At 41.9% G+C, this 19,061-nt stretch overlaps 1 protein-coding gene across 5 annotated transcripts in view; it reads left to right on the plus strand.

Annotated features, from left to right (window-relative positions):
* Nucleotides 1-19,061, plus strand: part of SHANK2 (SH3 and multiple ankyrin repeat domains 2) — a 699,708-nt gene that overhangs the window by 306,750 nt on the left and 373,897 nt on the right. For 4 of the 5 annotated variants that reach the window (XM_030560099.1, XM_030560100.1, XM_030560101.1 and 1 more), the window contains exons 13-14: nt 5,810-6,119; nt 11,283-11,452. In XM_030560099.1, the coding sequence (XP_030415959.1) occupies nt 5,810-6,119; nt 11,283-11,452 (480 nt within the window). Of the gene's footprint in view, nt 1-1,967; nt 2,145-5,809; nt 6,120-11,282; nt 11,453-19,061 lie in introns of those variants that run through there. The other variant, XM_030560103.1, reaches the window with a different exon arrangement.

Genomic DNA, 19,061 nt, shown 5'->3' on the forward strand with positions numbered 1-19,061 from the left:
TACACCTTCTTTGCTGTGCATCTCAGCAAATGCAGCACAGAATCTGCTTCTATCTCCTTTTGCTCATCTGCAAAATGGGGATAATACACAGAGTTATTGTTGCTAAATTTATTAATGCTTGGGAAGCTATTGGCTTGGTTGGAAGGCATTATAGAAATTCAAAGTAGCATTGATAATTGTAGTCTCTTTCCAGATCCCAACTCTAAAAGGTAATCAGTGAGATTAAGTTGAAACAGCAGGAATAACTTTCTAGTGCGCAGAAGCTGATACATTCGTATCAGTGACAATGTCAAGTTCTGATGTGGCGGTTCTTATTCTGTAAGCTGTTTTGATTCTCACCGTGAGGGCCTAATAAAATGCATATATTTATAAGTTTATGAATAAGAGTCCAAACTTATTCTACAGAAGGCTATACATAGTTTAGATAGTCAAAAAGACCATTCCTGTGCCCACAGGTTTTCTATGCAAATCTGTGAACCAGTGTCAAACCATTCATTTAACTTGATATATACTCTTGCCCCCATTTCCTTTGTATATTTTTCACCTATTGAGTATTTTGTTTTAAATTAGTGGGCTGAATTTTTATCCTCACAGATTTTTTTAAAATCTGTAATTATATCACTTTGCAAGAATATTTTTTCATTAACAATAATAGCTACGTAAACACTGAAATTTTAAATGAATTGTGAACCGTTAATTATCAAGAATAAATAACTACTTTTCTTTACGTTGTGAGTTATTTTATAGATGGTATAACAGGCATATGGAAGTAAAATCCAACTAAGTAATCCATGTGATCTCTCTCCCTTTTTTTTTAGTTGATGGAGTAGTGTTCTTAAAAACACAAAGATCTAGCGTTTAACTGCGGATCTTATCCTAACAATCAGCGGAGACTACTGCAATGGAGTAATTATTAGTATTGGGTTTATGCTGTTTAAATTTAGGTTAGTCTTTGTAAATCTTACTCCTTAGAAACTGTATGTTGCATTGCTAAAATATTTATATATATATTTCCAAAATGGAATTATGCAACAGCTAAGTATTAATTTTGTTGTGAATGCCTAAGTCCCATTTCCTATTTGTAGTGTTTTCAGAAAGGTAATCTTCAACTTTCTGGTTGTTTGTTCTTCCTCTGTAAGGATGTTTACACTGACTTTCAGTGATATCCATAGAAATTTTCCATGAATAAAACCTTTGAAAAGCTGCAATGGTTAAAAAATGTATTTGTCATCTGCATAGAATTCGATTAAGTAGCTGGGTTGCATGTTAATGTTTTTTCCCCTTGTACAAAAAAAAACTATTTTATTTCAGTGTAATTATCAATAATGGAGGGGGAGTGGAAAATAATTGATGCTTGCATCTCATCCTTTTCAAACTGGAATGTGGGTCACGTTCAGAAATGCTGTTTAGTGGCAGTTTGTCTAAATTTTTAATGTAGGCATGGTGTGAAGCTTGCTTATTGTTAGATGCACACACACACTCAAATTGACTCTGACTCTGGACAGCATTGTAAAAGACAAGCAAACACATTCTATGCTTTTTGATATTTATCTAAACATTGAGATTCTGGCTATAAAAGTTTAAAAGCTAAGCACACTTATTCAATAGTTCCCATTTCTTTCAGGATTTTCCCTTCACAAGTTCTAGCTGTTGAAATGCTGATATGAAGTATCTTTCCATGAATGATTCCCTTCCTCTCCTTCCAAATATAAATTTTATCCCCTTAGCCTGCAACGCTTCTCCTTCCTTCAGCCCTGTGTTTGCTTGTTCATAAATGCAATGATTACAAAAGCACAGTAACGTCTGAAAGACTGTGGTGGTGGTATTCACATGACTAATACTGTGAAAGATAGCAAGATTTTTTTTTGAGCAGCTCCAGTCTACGCACAGTTGGTTCCCAGCTGACAGACAGAATGTGGGGTGGGCTTTGTCACCAGAACGCTGGGTACTGCATGCCCAGCGATGCTTGCAATTACACAGTGCCCAGAAACCTGCTGCTTATGTCAGGGTGCAGGCAATTTAAACACATAGAAACTGGGTAGTTTTTTCCCTCTTTCTTCCTAGAAAAGGTTATGTAATGAGGGGATTGCTGCTAAAGTAAGAGAAAATGAAGTCTTTGTTAAATGCCTTAACAAAGAAAGAAGGTAAGCAATGAACTCTGAAAATTTGATGTTTGAGAGCTGATATTTTCTTGTGTACCTTTAATGTGATCTGCTTACTTATTGTATAATTAATCAGTTCTTGCCATTTCTTTTTTCAAAATTCTTGTCTGTCAGAGCATCCATTTAGGCAACTAATTATTAGATCTAGTTGATACCTGACTTATTCATTTTAGTTTTAAACTTAGGTAAATATACAAAATGTTCTGTTTTCTAGGAAATCCATCTGAAGATGTATAAGCGATTTCCTAGGTGAATATTATCACTGTAAGCTCCTTAACTGCCCTCTCATAAGTATGGATTGTTAGGTATAAAATTCTGAGAGCTGGAAGGAAAGTATTATTTAATTCTTAGGTTTGATATAAGAGTACAATAATTACTTGATTTGAAACTTAAAAGCATGGAATTCATTGAGATGTTTTCATGTCATTTTATAATAATTGTTTCTCCAAACAACCTTTGCAATAAGAATTTATAAGATCTGTAAAATTAACTAACAATAAAAATTAGTCCAACAGAGTTTAAAGCATGCACATTTGTTTCATTATTTTGTGGTGTAGTTATTTTTTATTGTGAAAATAATATAAATATTGCCATGTAAGAGGCAGCTAAGAAAATATCCACCCACTTACAGTGTGCAGATTGCCAGGGAAAAAACAGTTGGTTGGAATATTAATCATTTTGGGCATGAAAGAGGTTATTTTTAACTCTTTCTGCATAGATATGTGCCTAAAAAAATCCTAATTATGGTTTTGATAATTTTCTCTTTATTACATTCACAAAGAAAATGTTAGTCTTTAATTCAAAAAGTAAAGACTAATTTTACTTGCAGCTATCTCTTTAAAAATATAAAATTGGTATTGAACCAAATGTTAATTCCAAAATGATTATTAAAATCCTCTGCATTTGAAGTATTCAGTGGGCAAAGATAAAATTTTCATGAAACCTGGGAAACATATAAATGTTTTTTATTTGGAGTAGTATGCACAGTTTTCATTCTTCTCAAACTTGTCAATGTAAATGTGCTCAGAAATACTCATCTCATTCTGTCAATTAGGCCTGTGATATCTATGCAATATGCAGAACTATTAATTGCCCCCCCAAAAAAAACCCTTTCAACTTTTTACAATAAATCTTCAGTAGACAGTTTCTAATTTTTCAGGAGCTTAGATTTTGAATGCTCATAGTGTGGAGTCTCCATCCTGTCCATTTTGTGAACTAACACATAATTCTAAGGGCCACATCTGGGTCCTCTTTGAGCCAAATGCAAAACTCCCATTAACTTCAATTGGAGAGATATGTATATATAAATGCTATAAATAGGCAAGCCTGTACCTATTGTATCCACATTATTTTGTGTAATCTTTATTAAAAGAAAATATTTTACCTTATTTTATCCCATAAGATCTTACACACTATCTGCTTCTCTTCAGTGACATTGTTAGTAAGAAGTATGCTAAATGTCCCAAGCATAACTGTATACAGACTGTACATCCATATCACACATTACATGTAGCATGGCAAGACAACAGTCCCAGAAAGTATTCTAAAGTGGCAATGAATAAAAATTGAAAAAAAATGTACCTTTTTTGCAGAAGATTCAGACACGCTCAATATGGAAGATTGTGTTGTGAATTTTCTTTAAGAAGTTTGGGTTGGCCTTGAGCTGAGTCTTTTAGAAGCATTGTGTCATACATTCAAAAGCACCTAAGTGCAGTTAGCAACACAAGTTCCATTGACTATCTTCTAATTGCAATTTTTTTTCCTAAATGGGCGTTATGATATACTTGAAAAATCCTCCTTTCTCAGATGTTCTGTAGATTTTTGCTATTTCCCTTATAAACTTAGCACTCTCTTAAGTCTCATCCTTCTTAACAACCTTGTTGGTAAAGATAACTATTTAATTTTTGCTTCAAATAAAATACAGTAGAATTTAATATCAATTTTAAATCCTGTTCTCTGTATGTATCTTTTTTAATATTTGTAAGAGAAAGTTTAACCTAAATGAGAGTTTCAGCTACCTGGAATTTTGACTGTTTGCTATGCATTTTATGATCTTCCTCAGAATCACTTGTCAGTCAAGAATTCTACTGAAAATTATTTGAGGAACTTCATTCTTTCAGCTACAGTTACAATTGGTTAAAATATTCTTCTTTTCCTGTCCTAAAATTGTGTGAAGCATTTCTCTGTGATCTTACTCATTTCTTGTGTTTCACCCCAGAGATGGCTGCATATTAGGGGAGGATGAAGTGATTTCTGTGTATACTAATATCTATATTAAGATGTGTTTGTTTTTTATAATGTGACATATTTGTTCTATTTTATATAAGCTTATGCTTTTAAAGTTTTGGTTGATACATAGTTATCTTTTAAGATGAATGACATTGTATAAATGCAAAATATTATCTGGGGTTTCTTTCCTAACTGAAATATTATATATTTTTAAAATTACAATCTGCGTAGTCTTCTGAATTATTACAGGCTGCCTTTTGTTAGTGATATCATTATTATTACTTTGCAGATTTAGATTTGTGAACTCTGGATTCAATCCTAGAAACCCTCTGAGTCCCACTGAAGTTATTATTTTGAAGGATTATTTTGCATAAATAAAGACTAAAATAAGTAAGCATTTTCAGGATTGGACCTCTATTAGTTTATGAAATTAGTAGGAAAAACCATCAAATCTAGGGTGTATATAAGAAACCTTTTATTAGAAAAATCTCTTTAAACTTTTACTTGAGGCTAAAGAACCCATTACTTTGAGAAATAGAGAGTCTTGGGGCATAGTGTTTACTAATATAAATTGTCCCATAATTGCAGTGCTCTGCTAGTAGCATTTGAAGGATCAGGTCACTGATTTGTATTTTTTTCTGCTAAAAATAATTAGTTAAATGATTTATTTCTATGTTTAGATATGTCGGTATATTCTCCCGTGGATGCTTGTGGGAGCTGAAGTCAGCATATTACCTCAGGATACTGCACTCTCTGCTCTATATACAATAATAGGTGCAATAGAAATGCCTAGATTAGAAAAACAGACGCCTAGGGATTATGTCAGTGTAAGAGTTCTAACAGAAGAAGAATCTGTCCTGAATTTTTAACCTAGCAGATGGAGATAAGGTGACCGCTAACATTAAAGATTTCCAGGCTACTCCTGAACTGACAACGGAACCAAATTCTCTCTCAGTTTAGGTCTCTATAGGAAAAAGGAACTCAACAGAAACAGCATAAAGGAAGAAGTTTCTGTGGATCTGTTCAAGTCCATGAACTTGTGTTAGGCTTCAAAGAAAACTTGAGAGATAGAGAGAGCAAATAGTGTTGACGAAAGCTTGGCAAAAACCAGATGTCTGACATTACTATTTATTTATCATTGATGTTTCCAGTATTGTGGGGCTTAAGTACGTATTACAACCAGCAAGTCAAAGTATGTTGCATATGAAAGTAGTTTTCAGTTTTAATTACATTTTAAATATAATTCTGTTATTTAGCTTGATTAGATAATCAGCAAAGATAGTTTTTCTCTCTTACTCTGCGCACCCGAAAAACGTGCCATATGTTGTTGAATCTTTTTAAGGAGTGATAAATATGCATAAATGATAAAATCAGATGTGATTACCATAATTGTTTTTCCCCTCCCCCTCTTAATACAGTGCCATTTAGAGAGGCCCCTACCTATTCAAACAGGAGGCGAAGGCCCCAAAGCACATTGGCAGCACCTCGTGTCTTACTTCGTTCCAACAGCGATAACAATCTGAACATCAACAACATTCCTGACTGGTCAGCTTCATCTTCTGCTTCTTCACACCGCAGCCTTTCACCTCACCTATTTCAACAGATGCAGAATAATCCTAATGGAACTGTAAAAACTGTTGGGAGTTATACCCCCTCATCTCGGAGTCGGTCGCCCTCATTAAACAGGGTAGGAGAGGATGCAAAAAGACAGCAACATAGGCACATCAGGTGATCTTTTTCAATATTCCTACAGCATGAAATATACCGTTTTATTGACACACTGACCACAATATTCATTAGTACAGATTTATTATAAATGTCCATCTTGGGCCCAGGGTAGAAGTGAACATTTGAAGAAAATCATATGCATTGAAGCAATATCCAAAAGCTAAACTTGTCAACACCTCTAACCATTGCTTTCAGATACTCTTATCCGCTCCATCCCTTTCCTCGCAAAATCTGCGTAAATAGGTAAACCTAGCAGTATGATCTGAAGCTTACCAAATCATGCTTTGAAATCCTCTACCACTCCCCTCCTGTTTCAAGCAGGATGTTAGTAGAGCTGGAGATAATTTTTTACTTTCAAAATGTAACATTCTAATTTTTTTCAATTCCAAATGACCTTTTGTTTTGAAATTTGATTTTATTTTTAGAAGGTTAAATTCAAAAACAAAATGAAACGTTTCATCCAAAACAAACGTTGTATTACTTTTTTCGGTTTACCAAAACGTTTGAAATTTGAAATTTGTTTCCAGATGACCCAAAACAATTTTTTGTTTTCTATGTTTTGGTTCAGCCAAAGAATTGAAAAATCAGTTATTCACACAACTCTAGAGGCAAGTAGCTTGAGAGTCTTGTATGGTTGTAACAGCTCTAATAAATCATGGGGAAAGAGAGAGACTCTGAGGTAGTAGGGACCAAACTATCTCTTATGGTTGTAGTCTGCATACTCTACAGTTGGGTGAGGGGTGCTGTTGTCCATCAGGTTGTTGATGGCACCTGAGTCAATTGCTTTCTTCCTTCCCCCTTCCCAGACAGCATTCAAGGCCAGTTAGAGGCAACATACCCAACTCCACAGCCTCTTGAAGTCCCACTTCCCCTGAGCTGGAGCTGAGCAGTATGCAAGAAGGAAGAAAAAGTGGAGGACTGAGTTAGGGGGGTTGGTGGGGGCGGAGCTGAGGAGGGGAAGCGGCTGGAGGCTGTGGTGGTAGGGAACAAACATCTTCTTCTGTTCCCACTTTCTGCAGGGCCCTAACACTTGAGGATTTTGCTGCTTTATTTTTTCCCCCTTGACTAATGAGTGTGACCCAGTGGGTGCCCCCATCAACCTACTTATGGGCTGTGCCCACTGGATGAGAAGTCTTGCTTCATTGGAGAAAGGTGGATGCTGGCATACATTTTAATAGAACAAAATTGACAGATTAGGTGTGAATGCTTTATCTTTAAAGAATGTCAGTACACTCCAGAATGCAGCCCTATAAAGGGATAATTGCAGTTTATGTTAGGGGGAGAGTCAGAGACTCAAATAGAATTTAAATATATTGATCCAATAAACTTAATTTTAATGTCATTCAAAATAATGGGCTTTCTCTGTCATATTTCCTGAACTCAATATGAAAAAAGAAAACGAATATTGTCAAGTAGCAGCGTTGGCTACTGTTGGGTATCACTTTGATATTGTATATAATAGATTTATATCTACATTTGTAGTCATTAAAGCAAAAGAGAATTTGGCTGAAGTTATCATTTTCCTATTAGTTTCTTCCTTTACTTTGCTCCTTTTTTTCCTTCTCCTCCCCCTCTTCAGTTATGGGCACTCAGCTAACACATGTTTTCTGATAGTGGCATCAGCAATACCACCAGAGTTGTCTAATGTTGCAGTCTACAAAATTCACAACACTTTTTGGTTTAAATCACATATGGCATTGACCACTGTATGAGATAGGATTCTGAACTTCATAGGCCAGTGGTCTGATCCAATATAGCAAAGTGTTCCAATGTTGTATATTGCAATAACTGTGCAAAGTCATTCAATTATTACCTTTGGCCTCACTCCTGCATAGAGAAACTCGTGGGCAGATCCTTGTATCTATCTGGACACTGCAGTAGGATTCTGCATAGATGCAGGGGTCCACCTGTTAAATTGTCTTTGCAGGCCACGGACCCTCCTATTTGTTCCTTCCAGTTAGAGGGAACGTGTTTTGCTTTCTCCAAAGGACAATCTAGCTAAAAGCTATTTAAAAACTTGGCTTCTAATTAGAATATCCAGTGTTACTAGAATAATATCTCTAGGTTCCTGGAACATAATTTGTTGATTTATGGAGCTGGGCAAATAATGCAAAAACTTTCTGTGAATATTAATTCATTTTTTTAAATGAATTTGCTTGGCTGCTCTCATCCCTCTTCTGTGCTCACTGTCTCTGAATGCTTGAGTGAATTTCACCGGCATAACTGTTAACGGAAGCCAATTTCATGCTGGAAAATTTGTGGAAGCCAAATGTTAAGTCCTCCATGTGCAAGTATTTGTACTGAAACTACTTGCACACTTATCCAAACATGGAGTAGAAACAGTGCCATGTGGTATAACCTATGAATATACATCCCAGGCACCTCCAGTACATCTGCTGGTGGTCCACAGAAAGCTGGCTGGTCACATGGTGTTAGCTCTTATTTCCAGCTTCTAAATTTGTTGAAGACCACTGAAACACTTTTTCCTAATATTCTGTGCAACCGTAATGCCAACAGACCCTGGTCGTCGGTGGGTGGGAGTGAACCGGGGACCTCTGGAGCTTAGTGTATGAAGCTCTACCGCATGAGCTAAAAGCTAACTGGGGCTTAGCTAATGCTGTAGAGCAGATACATTAATTGCTTTCTCTCTCTCGCTAAGTGGTCTCAGTGCCACTAGATGGGACAGAACACCATACCTAGAAAGTGTGGGGGTTATACAACTAGTGCTGTAGTTACCACAAAGATGTTGTGCAGTCGTGAATGGGGGCATGCATAGGACTCCTTCCACCAATTCTCTTCCTTGAAGTTTCACCAAGCCTTTACTTTGAGCTTGAAGGGTAATCTTTGTTCTCTCCCCTTGCTATTTGCTAGTGGTTCACATAAAACTGTCCCTCACTTCAGTCCAAAAAGCCTCAGTCAATTCAAAAAAGTTTTTTGTGGCTTTCTGCAACCTAAACCAAAGAAAGTAAAAAGGAATGAAAGTGAATAGCTTGCTCCAGCCAGTCCCCAATAAACATACATTTTCCATAAAACAATCTTTCTGTTGATTCATGGTGAGCACCTCCTGCTTGTGAGTGAGCTTTTTGAAGAGTTCTTCCATTTCTCAGGAACAGCTTTCATCTCCCCATTCTCTTAAAGCCACGCCTGCTTACAGTTGTGATTAAACCCAGCTGCTCCACTTTCTTCCTCTTCTTGGATCTACATTAACACCTTCCTCTCCCTCTGGATGCAAGGGGTTTGTACATCCCATCAATGAGGGGAGGATGCCTGTGATCATGTTTGGAATGGGAAGTATTCACAAGAAAATCAGTCTATTAAAATGAAGGTGGGGGGAGGCCTTACTCCCTCATCCCAAAAGAAGGGAGGTTGAATCTTTTGATAGGTATGACATAAGAGGCTAGGATGTGACCATATGTACAATTGTCCTGACCTATTTCATCCATCTAGTATTTTTCTTTTTGAAATACTAACCAGTCTTAACGATTAAACTGGGATTTATTGGAATGGAAGATGCCAACTAAGATTAAAGGAAGCAGCATCTGTAGTACTTGGTCCTAGCAACAGAGTTAAAGGAGAACCACTCCCTCAGAAGGAAAGGGGATTCTTAAATCAAAGAAGTGGTGATGGTTCATATCCTAACTCATAAAGTTTGGAGGATTTACACTCTACCAGATTAGATATCCTCTATGCCTCCAGCCTGCATAGCCACTTGAAACACTAAGTGGAGTCTGTCGTTATTGGCACCAGTCTTTGGCTCTAAAAGAAAAGAGAGAAAAATAAAACTAGAAAATGATCAAGTCTGAGATCAAAGGCTCCTGATAATGTTTGGGTTACTGCAGTGAAATTGACTTGAGTGGATGGGGCAAAGCCTTCCTTCAGATGTTCCACTATGTTAAACTTTTTCCAAGCTTTCCTTGTTTACTTTTTATCAACAGCTTTGACCCAGTCTTCATTCTTTCATATTTCTCCTCCCTCCCCCCGTTTTGTTAGACTGTAAATAATCAATATTTGTTTCCCTCATACGTTAGAATGCCTACTTTCACTTTGTCTTCTTTACACCAAAAATGTATTTGTGAAAGCTCACCTTGTTCCCCTTAGGCTGAGCTAGCCAGTGAAGTTTTCTGAATTATCTATATATGTTAGCTCAGGCAAAAATCCTGCTTGCTCTCTCTTGCCCTAATGGTGTTTTTTGTTTAAAAGGATATCTTACTCACTAAGCCAAAAAAAACCACCCATCCTTCTCATCCCAAGCAATTACGCAAGTATTAACTCATTCTTGTTTTTTTCCCTGCCCTTATCTTTCCCCTGAAAACACTGATTATTTCTATGTATTCTTGTTTCCTTTGCATATATTCTATTTTCAGCATTTCCATGTAAGGCTTCTTGTTCCTTGCATTCATCCTTAGCAGTGGAACTGTAGCATGTTGCACTTTTTTTATGATGCCTTTTAAGATTCTTCTACCCACACTTGAATTTTACCATTTCCTCCCTGGCACCAGACATCGTTTCTTAACTATTGTAATATTTAGTTTCCTGAAAGGAAATGCCTTTGTGGTGATGTGGTCTAGCCCCAAGCTTCTCTATTTTTCACCCTTTATCAATGAATTCTTCCTTATTCAAAACAAGTAGTAAGTGTTCATATTTTGATCACTGATAGGAAACTTCCCCTGAAGTTCTACTGTATCAAACACAAAAGACATGATGCATCTTTGGGTATGTTCAGAGTTATGGTTTTGGTTCAGGCCCATGAATGTTACTATAGAACTATTGCGAACACACCCATTCACAGCAATAATTGTAGATTTTAGTGGTCTAAAGTGTTCTACTTATTTATTTTGCCTCATTATGATGTGCATATAAAGTGTGTAAAGTAAATTAGCTGAAGGGCTAGAAAACTGCCTGGTTGTCTCAGTTATTGTCTTTTCACATTTTGTTTTAACAAAACGGTCATTAGTTGACCTTTTCCACTTCAAATATTATCTAAAAAATAGGGTGTCTAGACTAACAAACTAGTTTTGTTTTTCCAGTAATACTGCCTTTTTGCAAACTGCATATTTTTTGCATATTCTCACCACTAAATATGTTCTGTTGTGTCATGAGAACAGAACAATATAAATGTCAATTTTAAATGATAAACTAATGCCATTTCATTGCAATCCCCAGTGCCGGTTATAATCCCAGTGCCAACAAGGATGTTATCGCTGCTTTGGATTATCAGGGTCCAAAACGCAAACTTTACAGTGCTGTACCTGGAAGACTTTTTATTGTCGTCAAGCCATATCAACCTCAAGGAGAAGGAGAGATTCATCTGCACAAAGGGGACAGGGTGAAAGGTTAGTCTTTTCTCCATTAGTTCCTGAGTAACCATAGCATTTTTTCTGCCTATTCACAGATCCTGTTTTTAAAGCCCTACATTATCTCATCTATAATAGAATAATTTATTTTTAGTTCATATGTTAATAGATCTATTATTTTCACTCCAGTATTTCTTTACACCAGATTTTGCTAATAATTCGTGGACTTCGTTATATTTTGTAACCAAAATGTATTCAACTACCATTTTTGTTATAAACAATTTATGCAGTGGGTGCCATTGAAACTTAAAAGTACCTGCAGTAACAATGGTATCTTCCTGTACTTAGAGTAAGAGGCACAGAACTGCAGTTATTGTAGAGGGGCAAATATTGAGCTTTAAGGATGTTGTAAGATGGTGGGCTATCTCATCAACCCAGGAAGGAATGAATGCTGTGCCTGAGTCTGATTCACACCTTACATCAGGGCACAATTTATTGGTTTAAACAAAAAATGTGTAACACAAAAACAAAGCAATTCCCTTGCCCAGCATGGGCTGCAGTTCCCAGAGGCTTTTTCCTTTGTCTCTCTCTCTGAGTCTCTGGAAGGAGGATATACTGAGTCATGTGACACATTTTTTTCTGGCTGTTCTACATGACATGAGGGAGGAGGGGCACTTTAAATTGTGCTGGGGTAGGGGAGGGAAATACCTTCTAAGGTAAAAGGGAAATTAATGGCTACTAGTTTGCTTGAAAGCAAAGAACATGTTGCAAGTCAGGATCTAACTTAAGTTATGTCTACACTGCCCTGCAGTTCAGACTGCAGGGCTGTGAACAGCCGTGCGCACCAAAGTGATTTGCTGTAAGTTACCCTGTGTGGACACTGCGGGCGCAAACTAAAAGGTTCCTAGAAGAGGAGAATGTTAATGAGACTAGTAACCCTTCAGTTCACATCTGCAGTGTCCACAGGGAAGCTACAGAACAGCACTTTGGTGTGCACTGTTGTTTGCAGCCCCGTAGTCTGAACTGCAGGGCAGTGTAGACATAGTCTTAGTGTTACTTTTCAAAACAGCAGATGCATCCCAGATGTTACATGCCCAGTTGGTGGAGATGAAGGGCTGCATTGACGCCATTGTTCTTTCCCTCCTGGACAGTAGTATAGTGCCAGATTGGTGAAGTTGGTAGAGGTTAAAATGTGGGTAGAAGGGCAGGAAACACACACACCTTTCCCATCTGGCTCACAGATAAAAACTTGCATCACAGTGTAGGTTGTCAGTAGTACTTATCTACATGCAGGGCCGTAGCAACAAAGAACGTGGCCCCCTCCGAACATATGTCCGGGGCCCCTTACAATGCAGAAACGATAAACTAAACAACTAAATTAATAACATTTATCCACCGACCGCCATTATGAACACAAATACACATTCTTTGAATGGGTCCAACTAAAATTCAAAACTGACCGACAGACAACTGATGTAACCAATAGCATTATGATGTATCATAATGACTTCATGGTTTTGTCAGTAAAACCGACATGGATTGTGCAATAGCGTCAATAAATGTCACTTACCTAGTTATACCTTACATTTTTTTTTGCCACTTTTAGGGGCCCCCTTCCTTGCGGGGCCCCCTCCGGTCAGAGGGTACGGAGGGCACTCGCTACGCCTCTGTCTACATGATCATTTTAGCTGATCTATAATGTTTGATTCCCCCACCTCTAAGATTATTAACCATTAATCATTGAGACTTAGGGGCAGATTCTCTGTATCATTCTACAGTAGAACCTCAAAGATAAGAACATCAGAGCTATGGATGGAGGGGCCTAATTTGGGATTTTCCCGGGGGTGCTAGACCCCTTTTTTCCCTAATCCCCCTTCCCGCCCACATTCCACCCACCCCCATCTCTTCATGTCCCTGATCCTTTCCCTCCCCCTCAGCACCTCCTGTATGCCGCTGAACAGCTGATCGCCGCAGGCACTGGGAGGGTGGGGGAGGAGCTGATCCGCGAGGCCCGCTGGCGGGCAGGAGGCGCTGGGGGCAGAGGGAGGAGCTGACGCATGGGGTTGCCAGTGGATGCTGAGCACCCACTATTTTTTCCCTGTGAGTGCTTCAGCCTCCCCCTGCCCTGTGGCTTCAGCCCCAATCTCCTGCTTTGCCCCCCATAGCTGAAGTCAGTAACCTTCTCTTTAGTGTGATGGAACATTTCAGAGTTACAGACATCCTCCATTCCCAAGGTATCTGTAACTCTGAGGTTCTACCGTAATCCCTTTAGTTTTAGGGCAAAGGGAGTGGATACAGCCTCCAAATCTCCTACTAGAGATACTCTGGCATGGGGGCATTCCCAATGGCCAACAGCACAAGGGGCATATTAGGAAAGGACATTTTAAGGTGTCTGTGTCGGGTGTGAGGAGTACCTGAGGACAATGCACTCCCGCTATCCCCACCTGCCAAACAGCCTTTTGGGCCATGGGCTCCTGATCCTTTGTGGCTTAAAACAGAGAAACCTCAGGACATTTAGAGTGCACCCCAACCCTCTCCCCATAAAATGATTATGAATATTTGATCTTAATAAAGTAATTAGTGTAGCATTTCTTTCTTTCTTCTGATTATTAAACATGATGGAAATACTGGGGAGCATAAATCAGGTTTTTCTTCGAGTGCTTGTTCATGTCCATTCAAATCAAGTGTGTGCACATGCAAGTTGACTGGAAGATTTTTCCCCTAGCAGCATCTGTTGGGCTGGCATGGGCGCCTCCTGGAGTCACACCCTCATGGCACCTAATATATAGCACTGCCGACCCGCAGCCCCTTCAGTTCCTCCTCACCGCCAGTAACGGTGGCTGGAGCTTCCCTTAGCTCTTGCTCAGCAAGTTAATTCTTTATATGGTTGTATATAGTTAGTCATTAGTGTTATTAGAGTCTTAATTTAGAGTTTGTTGACCCTCCCCCCGGTTCCCGGAGCTGTGGTATGCTGCCGTCCCTGGGTTTCAAAAACTGTGTGGCCTGCGCCAAGCACATGCTGAAGAGTGACCCGCACTCATCGTGTCTACAGTGCCTGGGGGAGACCGATCAGAAAGATCGTTGTAAGATGGGAGTTCCGTCCAAGAACTCTTAAGGAAAGAAAACAGTGGTTCAAGATGATCCTCATGGAGGCAGCTCTATGCCTCCATTCTGACCTGGGCTTGGGAGACCCAACTCCTACTGTGTAGTCCTCAACGCGGAGTGTCCTGGCACCGCTGGTGAGCTTAGCATCGAGAAAGGACTCTTCCCGAGATGCTTGGCACCGACATGGCTCCTCACGTGGCCTATCTGATAATAGGCACCATTCCTACTCACTGGTGCCTCAAAAGAAAAAGAAGCCAGACGATCATTCTCCTCTGGCCAAGCCCCGGGATGTGCGATCCCAGGCGAGCCTCTCCTCGGGATCCCCTGCTGGCGCCATGTCGATTCCTGCCCAAGTGGAGCAGTTGAGTCTGGCCCTGCCTTGATCACCGGTGCCTACACAGCAGCTGCAAGTCCTGTTGACGCCGGAAGTGTACCAAGCTGCTCGGGACCTCCTCCATCTTATGGCACCGTTCTCGCCTGCCAGGGAGTCACTCTTAGCACTAGCAGATCTGCGTCCTCCGGTGCATTGGAAGGAGAAGCTGGCTATGATGTCGAGACGCTCCCCCTCGCCATGTCCTTCAGTGCCAACCCGCTCGGACAGAGGGTCTACCTGCTTCCTGAGCTCTTGACGTTCAAGACACAGAGGATCAGCTCCTCTGTGATCTTCAGTGTTGGAGCAGAAGTCACAGGTCGAAGTTCAGTAAAGAAAGAAGAGAGCCCCAGACATGGCCTCCGTAGTGGCAGAACCTGGCTCAGTGGCCCTTCTGGACCTCCTGAGCTTTTCACTAGGGCTGTGGAGGAATCCGGCGTCCATGCTCTACGACATCTTCCATAGCCTCTGCCGCCTTCGTGCCACCTTCTGCTGTGCATCTGCCCTTGATGCTTACGGTCCCAATGCTTCTGCCTCTGGCTCCATTATCGACTCCAGTATTGTGCTCAGACCCGACCTTGGCGCTGCCCTTCATGGCATTGACGCACCCTTCTCCCACGCCTACACCTTTGTCGATGTTGCTCTCACTGCAGGTGCCAGGCCCTATGCTTCTGGTGGCTCTTATGAGCATGCAGATGTATCTCCCTGCCATAGGGCTGATGGTGGCACCAATGCATGCTTCGACATCCGCAGCCCCAGCACCATTGACAGCACCACTACCTCCAACATTGCCCTGGGAGTCACATGACCTCTCTGGGGAAGATGGTAAGGAGCTTCCACTACTGGCACACACTTCTTCCTCTTTGTCACTGGATGAAGCATTGGTGGGGCAGCCATAGCCCCTGTGTTAGAGGACAATAAAGTGCTACAGCAATTGCTGTGCAGGGCTGGAAGGGTCTGGGCATCAAGGCCGAGGAGATGGTAGAGGAGGCAGATTGCATGGTGCACATCCTAGCACCCTCGAGACCTTCATGTATAGCCTTGCCACTTATAAAGACTGTGGACATTGCCACCTGCCAGCGCAACCTAAGAACCTGTGGCAGACGCTGGCATCCTTGCCACCTACTGCTAAGCTCAATGAGTGGCGGTATGAGTCCCCTCCAGCGGTTTCGAGCACTTGACTCGATGGTGGTCCTTGTAGCTAACCAGCATGGGAGACAGGGCTTCCAAGGATCCTCCCCAAAGAACAAGTATGCTAAATGCCTTCACCTTGTGCGGAGAAAGGTCTACTCGACAGGCGGTTTGCAGCTCCGTATCGCTAACCAACAGGCCGTTGTGAGCAGGTACTCGTATAACACCTGTGCAGCAATGGCAAAGTTTTTGGAGCTTGTCCCTTCAGATTCCTAGTCGGAGTTTACTGCCTTGGTGGAGGAAGGGAAGCTAGTCTCCTGGGCTTCCCTGCAGGCTGCATTAGACACTGCAGATGCTGCCACTAGAGTGATGGCAACAGGGGTAGCTATGAGGCACAGTGCTTGTCTCCAAGTCTCAGGGTTACCCTACGAGGTCCAGCAAACCATTCAGGACCTCCTGTTTGAGGGTAAGACTCTGTTTTCTGAAAAGAGAGACTAGCAGCTGCACAGCCTTAGACTCCTGAGCCACCCTCAAATCCTTGGGCCTGTACGCCCCTGCCACGCAGCGGAGAAACTTCCACCCACAACCTCCTCAAAGGTTCCAGCAGCAGAACCACCAGGACTGTTCTCGGAGGAGGAACAGGGAGTGGCAGGAAGAGTTTACACCCTTCCTCAAGTCAGGACTCTGGCAAGCCCAAATCGCCCTCTGGTCCTAAACAAGCCTTTTGAAGGTGTGGTTGAGGATGGTGCACCAGATCTTGGACTAGATCTAACACACCTTACCTTTTCCTCCTGACTATCCCCTTTTTACCATGCATGGTCCCATGTCACCTCAAACCATTGGGTGCTTCACACGGTAGAGAGGGGATACTCCATCCAATTCTATGCCCTCCCATCCTTCCACCCTCCTTTCCTGTCCCTCTTCAGGGACCCTTCTCACGAGCAACTGCTCATTCAGGAGGTGCAGTCACTCCTATCACTAGGGGTGGTGGAAGAGGTGCCTCCGGAGCACAGGGGCGAGGGCTTCTATTCCTGGTATTTCCTACTACTGAAAGCCAAAGGCGGCCTTAAGCCTATCCTGGACCTGCATGAGCATTGTCTCCCTGGCCTCCCTCATCCCTTCACTAGATTCAGCAGACTGGTATGCCGCCCTCAACTTGAAGGACATGTATTTTCACATCGCAATCGCTCAAAACTACAGGAAGTTCCTCATGTTTGTGGTCAATGGTTCCCACTACCAATTTACTGTCCTCCCATTCGGCCTGTCAGCAGCACCTTGAGTATTCACCAAGTGCATGGCAGTTGTCGCCGCCTTTCTGCGGCGATACCATGTACAGGTGTTTCCGTACCTTGACGACTGGTTGATCAAAGGCTGCTCCAGGACACAAGTGAAATTCAGGTCGCATTTATCAGAGCCACCTTTGAGAACTTGGGTCTTCTCCTAAATGAAGCAAAATTGACTCTGTCCCCCGTCCAGAGGATAGAGTTCATAGGGGCAGTACTGGACTCGACCCAAGCCAGGGCATTCCTCCCACAGATGAGGTTTCAAACCCTCAATGACATGATCCAGGGAGTCGCGCAGTTTGCCACCATGACCATGAGAAACTGCCTGAAACTTCTAGGGCACATGGCAGCCTGTATGTACATAGTACGACACACCAGACTCAGGCTTTGGCCGCTACAGTCATGGCTAGCGTCAGTCTATTGACCAACCTAGGACAACTGGACAGGATCGTGACCCAGCCTTGCGCTATCCTCTATTTGCTCTGGTGGTGGACCGATGCCCAGCAGGTGTGCTCAGGGGTCCCCTTCTCTGCCCCACAGCCATCCCTGTTGTTGGTGATGGACATGTCAGATTTGGGCTGGGAAGCTCATCTGGGACACCACAGAACTCAAGGCCTCTGGTCGCAAGCAGATCTATGCCTCCACATCAATGTCAGAGAGCTCAGAGCGGTGTGCCTAGCATGTCAGACATTCCGCCCTTACCTAACCAGACAGTGTGTATCAGTCATGATGGACAATATGGCTGCAATGTTCTATATCAGGAAACGGGAGTGCATGCTCCTCATCCCTGTGCCAGGAAGCCCTCATGCTATGAGACTTCTGTGTAGAACATTCAGTCGACCTGGAAGCGTCATACGTCCCTGGAATTCAGAAAGAGCTGGCAGACCACCTCAGCAGGTCGTTCCACAGCCATGAGTGGTCCCTTTGCCCGGACATCGCATGTTCAATCTTCCAGAGGTGGGGATTTCCCCTGATCGACCTCTTTGCCACGCAATGCAACAGGAAGTGCCAGCAGTTCTGCTTCTTCCAGAATCACAGCCCGGGCTGCACAGCAGATGCGTTCCTCCTCCATTGGGGAGGGGCTCTCCTATATGTCCTTCCGCTGATACCACTCGTTCACAAGATGCTGCTCAAGATCCGCAGAGATCGAGCTCAGGTCATACTGACAGCACTGTCTTGGTTCCGTCAGCACTGGTACACTTCCCTCCTAGACATGTCTGTGGGAGCGCAGATTACCTTGCCGCTCTTCCTGGTCTTCTCACACAGGATCACAGACATCTCCAACACTCAGACCTGCAGTTGCTCCATCTCACAGCATGGAAGTTCTATGGTTGAATCCATCGGAGCGTTCCTGTTCAGATCAGGTTAGACAGGTCCTCTTGACAGTAGAAAACCCTTGACAAGGGCCACAAATGCTAAATGGAAGAGATTTTCAATCTGGTTGGTGCAGTGTGACTCACTCCCGACGCTAGCTTTAGTGCTTCACATTCTGGACTACCTTCTACATCTGAAACTGGAGGATCTCTCATTGCCTTCTATAAGAGTGCACTTGGCTGCCATCTTGGTATTCCATCCAGGTTGTACCTGCATGTTCGCATGTTCACCAACTGGTTCCTGCTGGGACCTCAACTTGGTCCTCTCTAGACTCATGGGACACTCCTCTGAAGTTTTAGCAACATGCTCCCTGCTTTAACTCTTTTACATGGTCACATTCCTGGTGATGATAACCTCAGCCAGGAGAGTATCTGACTTTAGAGCC

This window comes from Gopherus evgoodei, chromosome 4 (assembly GCF_007399415.2).
Source record: "Gopherus evgoodei ecotype Sinaloan lineage chromosome 4, rGopEvg1_v1.p, whole genome shotgun sequence".
NCBI lineage: Eukaryota > Metazoa > Chordata > Testudines > Testudinidae > Gopherus > Gopherus evgoodei.